This window comes from Helianthus annuus, chromosome 5 (genome assembly GCF_002127325.2).
Source record: "Helianthus annuus cultivar XRQ/B chromosome 5, HanXRQr2.0-SUNRISE, whole genome shotgun sequence".
In the NCBI taxonomy this organism is placed as follows: domain Eukaryota; kingdom Viridiplantae; phylum Streptophyta; class Magnoliopsida; order Asterales; family Asteraceae; genus Helianthus; species Helianthus annuus.
The window spans coordinates 133,908,491-133,915,792 of NC_035437.2; the positions used below are offsets into that span (position 1 = coordinate 133,908,491).

At 42.3% G+C, this 7,302-nt stretch overlaps 1 protein-coding gene across 1 annotated transcript; it reads right to left on the minus strand.

Moving 5' to 3' along the window:
* LOC110923767 (extensin-like) lies at nucleotides 1-3,386 on the minus strand. Its single transcript, XM_022167829.1, has 2 exons — nucleotides 3,272-3,386; nucleotides 1-755 (listed from the first exon to the last, which is right to left on the minus strand). Exons 1-2 carry the CDS (start codon nucleotides 3,384-3,386, stop codon nucleotides 1-3), a joined length of 870 nt encoding a protein of 289 aa, XP_022023521.1.
* Nucleotides 3,387-7,302: the final 3,916 nt, after the last annotated feature.

Sequence of the window (7,302 nt, forward strand, 5' to 3'; positions counted from 1 at the left end):
TTAAATCGGCGATGGGTGGTGGCAGTGATCGGTGACGGCTAGTGGTGGTGGCAACGATGGATGGCGGTGGTCGGTGGTAGCGGTGGTCGGTTGGTGACGGTTGTTAGCGGTGGTAGCGGCGATGGTCGTGGTTGGCGGTGGTCTGCGGTGGCAGCTGGCGACGATGGTGGTGGCGACGACGGTGGGTGGTGGTGGTGGACACTCGACGGTCGCGGGTGGAGGCCACGGAGGATGGTGGTGGTGGTCGGCGGAGGGTGGCGGTAATGGTCGGGGTGGCGGTTGTCGGTGGTTGCGGGTGGCGGCGATGGTGGTGACGACGACGGTGGTGGCGACGACGACGGTGGGTGGTGGTGGTTGACGGTAGCGGTAGGTGGCCGCGGAGGTTAGTAGTGGTTGCTGGCGGAGGGTGGCTGTAGTGGTAGGTGGTGGCCGGTGGCGGCGATGGTGGTCGACGGTGGTGGCGACTGGTGGTGGGGGCGACGACGACGATGGGTGGTGGTGGTGGACGGTAGCGGATGGTGGCAGCAGAGGATGGTGGTGGTGGTCGGAGTAGAGTGGCGGTAGTGGTCGGGGTGGTAGTGGTTTGCGATGGTGGGTGGCAGCGATGGTAGTCGATGGCGGTGGCGGCGGGCAGCGGTGGCGGCGGTGGCGGCGGAGGACGGTGGTGGTGGTCGGTGTTGGTTGGTGGCGGGTTGTGACGACAGCAGGTGGTGGTGGTTGATGGTGGAGGTGATGGGCGGTGTTTGTGACGTAGGCTGAGAGAGAGGGAATGGAATGGAAAAGAAAACAGGGGGAGTGGATGGAATGAATTTGAGGGAATGGAATGACTTATGTAATGGATGATTCCATTACGTTGACCAACCAAACACAATCTTTTCATTCCCTCGCAATAGTTCATTCGATTCCACCTCTCATTTCTGCATATCAAACACTACCTTATAGATACACAAATTGTGCTTGGAATTTAAGGAAATGCATCATTTGTATGGCAGCTAAAGAATAATAGATATTCAGAATATTATTAGCATTGTGTGCATACGTTCACATAATTCCTTTTTGAAATACTAAGATCAATTAAAAGTCGTTCTATAACCCAGGTCTGGAACGTTGTACAGTGAGGTGCAACCTCTAACAGCAACCCTAATCGCTTGGTATCCAACGTTGCACCCATTTATGATGTATAGGTTGCCCTCAGGCGAGTTGTATAGTGAAGCACAACCTCTAACAAAAACCCTAATTACCATTAATGTTGACTATAACAACCCTCCTAAAATTTATTAGATAATCTCTGTCCATCCTAAAATACACCCCGTATACGAAAAGTGGGCCCGAAATACCTTTAGCTTAACAAAAATCAAATAAAATCAATATGTTAAGTCTGTCGCGTGGCGCGGCAGACTACCCCTGGTCCGTCGCGAGGCGCAACAGCCTGGCCACCTGGCTTAACCCGGTGCTGCCACGTGTCGTCACGCGTGTTGAAGCTAGGGTCGAGTCAGCCAAGCTTGGGGCTACCCTAGCCTAGCTCGCGGGCTGCGAAAGCCTCCCTTGTCTCCGTCGCGGGGCGCGAGAGACCCAAATCAGGCCCTATAAATAGCGAATTTGAGATTCAGTTTTCGTCACTCAATTCTCACAACTCTCTCTCAATTTCTGAAGTAGTAAAAGTAATTCCCGGGTATTATACCCCCCCTAATTAGCGAAGCTCTGCCTCGTTGTAAGTATTATAACCCCTGTTACGTATTAGATACACTGCCCGATTGATCTAGTGCTCCGTAACGCATGTCGAGGTTCTGCTTGACTCAGTCGTTGGAGTTCTGTCTGGGGGAGGGTATAACTAATGTAAATTTGGGTTATTATACTAACGCGTGTGCATTGTTTATTAATTAGATTATAACCAGGAAGTCACAAGGGAAATACCTAAGTTAGCAATGTGAGTTAATCCTTCTTTTTGTAAATTGTTTTTACAAAACCTCAATTGTTTCAAATTATATTTAGCAGTGATGGAGTAGTTGTATTCTACAATTATCGACGTTATGTTGGGGTTTTGTATACAAAATTTGTTAGTACACTGTGAGTAGTAACATTACCATAAGTTAGGATTGACAGTACCATGGGTGGTAATTAAAGTAGAGATAAACAAATGTAATTGCGAGATCGCCCTCAATGCTGTAAAATGATAAAACCTGTTTTGATTAAACTAGGATTCACTCGCTAGTATTTCTTGTTGATAAAATGTCTTCAAACGCGTTTCGGGTAGCAAAATATGAAAGCCAAATAGAAGCCAGCTGGAGAGCACTGAAGGCTTGAAAAAGTGGCTATAAAAGTTACCTAAATAAAGAAGAAGTTTTATTTCAATAAATTAGGGTTTATCCCTATAAACATGTTTGTAATGAAAACTTGGGTTTATCCCAATGTATTTACTATTATAAAAATGTGGTGTTTTACTCTGATAAAATATTTCCTAACTACGGTCCTGATGAAATTTCCGCTACCAAATTAATGATAAACACCGATACCACCATCTCTGAGTAGGCCGAGGTCGCCCGCCTTCCGGGGCAGGGGTCGGGGGTTGCGACAGAAGGTGGTATCAGAGCTACAGCCACTGATTTCAGCCACATAAGTGTTCTGCTGACCCCAAAATTTTACCCATTATGTTAGGAAATAATCTATGGGATTACGTGCATATCTGTATATTATTGTTTTGTGTTATTTGACAATTTGTTAGTTTACAATATGAGTGATCAAGGACCATCGAACGCCTATCGTCAACTGTCTAGTTCTCCTAGAGATGATCGAACTTCTTCCTAGACTACCCCCTCGGTGTATTCAGCTGACACAGAAGAGGGCATTTCCATATTTAAGGCACAATCCGAAGAACCATTCCTTACCAAAAAGAGAGGATGGTTCAGTCGGGGAGCACACGAGCGTAGGAAGAGAATGAGGAAGTTGAAGCAGCAACGGGCTTTAGCAGCAGCAAATAGAGAAATGAATGCCCAGACTCAAGACATACTCAATAGGCTATTAGCTAACTTTCACGTATTAGCTACCACAGCCGCAAACCCAAACTTAGAACAAATCATTGCACCACAACCACTACCACTGTTTCCAACTCAACCCATGGAAATCGAACCTAACCCAGGAGACCAGATTCCAATACCTGCCTTCAACCCAAACGAAATCCCTAGAGTCCCAGAACTAAACCCTCTAGCTTACGATCCATGAAATGACGAGCATAGGGATTATCGAGAACTTTACCCACAGGAGGAACTTATACCTAACCCTGTAGCACCATACCCCAAATCTTGACCCTCAACATCCATATTGGGATAACGACCAGTATATTCGGGAAATACTAGAAAACCTATACCCGTATGAGGAAACTGTACCATCGTGCAGGAACTCCACGTTTGGTGAGGAATTATTAGATGAAAGTGAAAGGAGAAAACACTCAAAAGTGTGAGAACGGCGAGAACGCATCCTGACCCAACACGTGTCCCGCGATGTAGAAAAGGGCGGAGGGGCTTTTTGTCTTTTCAATCTTCTTTTATTTTCCCAACGCGATATAATATTTTCTGGCGTCTAAGTTTTTTGGCATTAATTGTATTTATTAAACTTTTTGGCGTTGAATTAATTGTTTTTGTGTCACATAGATAATTTTTTAGCGTTATAGCGTTTTCTGGTCAATTTTTTGGCGTTTTGTGTTGTTTTGTATAATAATTCACTACGAGTCATTAATATTTGCATAAGATTACAATAAGACCAATTTTTTTGGCGTTTAGTGAATTTTTTGGCGCTTAATACATTTTACAAGGTGCTTTGCCACCACCCGTTCTCCCAGTTTTCATACCTCTAGCGTTTTTGGTGTTTGTAGTTTTTGGCGCTTTATATAGTAATGTATTTTATTTATAGAGAATTAGATAACAAAACAAGATATAACTTGATATCAAAACAATATAAAATGAAAATAAAAAATAAAAAATGGTAATCTAATGTCGCAATCTCCGTCCCCTTTTTAACAAACCCGGGAACGGGCGGCCGCGACCAGTTTCGGTGGTATCCTGTTTTTGTCTATTTTGGCAGCAGATTTTACATCAGGACCGTAGTTAGGAAATATTTTATCAGAGTAAAATACCACGCTTTCATAATATTAAACACATGGGATAAAACCCAAGTTTTGAGTACACACATTTTCATAGGAATAAATCATATTTTTATTTAATAAAAACATCTATTTCTACCCATGGCATTATAGCCTAGTGGTATCTTGGTGATGGGGTAAGGCTTACGACCATTAGGTCATGGGTTCGATTCCCACAAAGGGTGTTTTTCCCAGATTTATTGGGTTTCCTCCTGAATTGGTGTATAGGCATTATTGCCTAGTGGAGATGGATATGATCGGGTGGTTCTGCTGGTGGCACGATGATACTCCAGTTGTCCGTCAGTGATCCAAATTTGCCGTTCAAAAAAAAAACATCTATTTCTTTTAGGTAACTTTATTGCCACTTTTCCAAGCCTTCAGTGCTGTCCAGCTGGCTTCTATTTGGCTTTTACATCTTGTTACCTGAAATGCGTTTTAAAAACATTTTGTCAGTGGGAAATACTGGTGAGTGAATCCCAGTTCAATCAAGTTTTGATAAAAACCATTGTGCAGTATTGAGGGCGGTCTCGCAATTACATTTGTTTCTAAGTCATATCAATTACCACCCACGGAACTGTCGTTCCAACTTATGGTCATGTTACTCCTTGCAAGGCAGTAACAAATTTTGTATACAAAACCCCAAATTTACCAACTGTAATTGTATCCTTACAAATACTCAATGGCTGCTTAATGTATAATTAGTTAAGTGAGGTTTTGTAAAAGCAATTTACAAAAAGGAGATTACTCACATTGTTGTCTTAGATTATCCTTTAGGGTTTCCTGGTGACAATCTATAAATTACACAAATGCACGCGTGTTAGTATAATAACTCATTTTAACATTAGCAATACCCTCCCCGAGACGGCATTCCAACGACTACGTCGGGCAGAACCACGACAGCCGTTACGGAACCCTAGATCAATCGGGCAGAGTATCTAATACGTATCCAGGGGTTATGATACTTACAACAGAGCATAACCTCGCTATTTAGGGGGTATTAGACCCGAGTATAGCTTCTACTACTTCAGAATTCGATTAGAAAGAAAAGAAATGAGCGAGTAGACTGAAGATCTGATGCCTCCTTTATATAGGGCATGATTTTGGCCTTCTCGCGGCCCGCGTAAGAGTAGCCAAGGGGCTACGCGGCCCGCCTAGTAGGTGGACTAGGCCATAGGTGATTCGGGTCATGACTAGGGTCAACACGTTGCGTGACACGTGTCAACACCGGGGTTTGCTAGACCTTTAAGTTGTCACGGCCCGCGTAAGGGTTCGGGGATGGCTTACGCGGCCCGCCTGAACCCAAAAATTCCATTTTTAATTAATTTTAAATATATAAAAGGTATTCAGGGCCCGTTTTTACGTATGGGGGTATTTTAGGACACATTGTAGTATTTTAAATATTTTTATGGTGTTGAAAAATATTACGAGGGTGTCGGTTTAGGGTTGTTATATCCTCCCCACCTTATTTTAGAGCTCGACCTCGAGATCTACTGGAACAGGTGTGGATATTTCCTTTGCATTTCCGATTCAAGTTCCGATGTGTATTCTGGTCCTCTTTTGGAGTCCCCCTTCACTTTGACTAGAACTAATCTCTTGTGCTTGAGATTCTTGACTTTTCTATCTTTAATCTGTAGAGGCCTCTCTACAAATTTGAGTTGTTCATTTACCTCTGTGTCCTTAAGAGGCACTACAAGTGATTCATCAGCTAAGCATTTCTTGAGATTAGATAGATGAAATACATTATGTATTCCTGCCATTTCCTCTGGCAGTTGTAGCTGATAGGCTACAGGTCCTATTCTTCTAATAATCTCAAAAGGTCCAACATACCTGGGACATAGCTTTCCTCATTTGATGAATCTTACCACTCCTTGCCAAGGAGAGACTTTTAGCAATACTTTATCTCCTACTCGAAATTCCAATGGTTTGCGTCGGTTATCAGCATAGCTCTTCTGTCAATCACGTGCTGCTTTCAGTCGTTCCTTGACTTGAATGATCTTATCGGTTGTCTCCTTCACTATCTCAGGTCCAGATGGTTGCTTTTCCCCAATTTCTACCCAACAGACTGGGGTTCGGCACTTTCGTCCATAAAGTGCTTCGAAGGGTGCAGTATTGATACTTGTGTGATAACTGTTATTATAAGAAAATTCTATTAATAGTAAGTAATCGTCCCAATTACCTCCGAAATCAATTACACAAGCTCGAAGCATATCTTCTGTCGTCTGAATCGTCCTTTCGCTTTGTCCGTCTGTTTGAGGATGATAGGCTGTGCTGAGATTCAGCTTGGTTCCCATTGCTTTTTGGAAACTTGCCCAAAAATGAGAGGTAAAACGGCTATCCCTATTAGAAACAATTGATAAAGGTATTCCATGTAATGAAACAATTTCATTTACATATAATTTAGCTAGCTGTTCCATGCTGAAAGTTTCTTTCATTGGTAAGAAATGAGCTGACTTGGTTAGCCTATCTACAATCACCCAGATTGTATCATTACCTTTTCTTGTTTTGGGTAATTTGGTAACAAAATCCATTATTATCAATTCCCATTTCTATACTGGCATTTCTAGTTGCTGTAACAAACCTGAGGGTTCTGGTGTTCATCTTTGACTTGTGAACAAGTTAAACACTTAGAAACATAAGCTGCTATATCCTTCTTCATTCCTATCCACCAGAAATTTTTCCTTAAATCCTTGTACATCTTATCATTTCCTAGATGTATTGTATATTTAGACTTATGGGCTTCTTCTAATATATGATGACGAAGGTTTCCTAATTTAGGTATCCACATTCTTTTCTTATGGAATCTCCAAATTCCATCTGTTCCTTGTTCTAATTCCTTAACCATTCCTTCCAATTTTTCAGTATCATCCTTGATTACTGAATCTTGTGCTTTTCTAATTTGATCATTTAAATCTACTTGTAGATTTAATTTAAGAGAACGTACTCGTTTTGGCTTTTCATGATACTTCCGGCTTAAAGCATCAGCCACTACATTTGCCTTTCCTGCATGATACTGGATACTACAATCATAATCACTAAGTATCTTCATCTAGCGTCTTTGTCTCATATTCAGCTCTTTTTGCCCGAAAACATACCTTAAACTCTTATGATCAGTGAATATGGTAAACTTACTACCATAAAGGTAATGTCTCCAAATCTTAAGGGCAAAA

Coding starts and splice junctions, on each gene's coding strand:
- LOC110923767 (XM_022167829.1), bottom strand. CDS start 3,386: ATGGTACAGTTTCCTCATACGGGTATAGGTTTTCTAGTATTTCCCGAA. Junction 756..3,271: donor GTATGGTGCTACAGGGTTAG/GTATAAGTTCCT, acceptor CCTCTCTCTCAG/CCTACGTCACAAACACCGCC.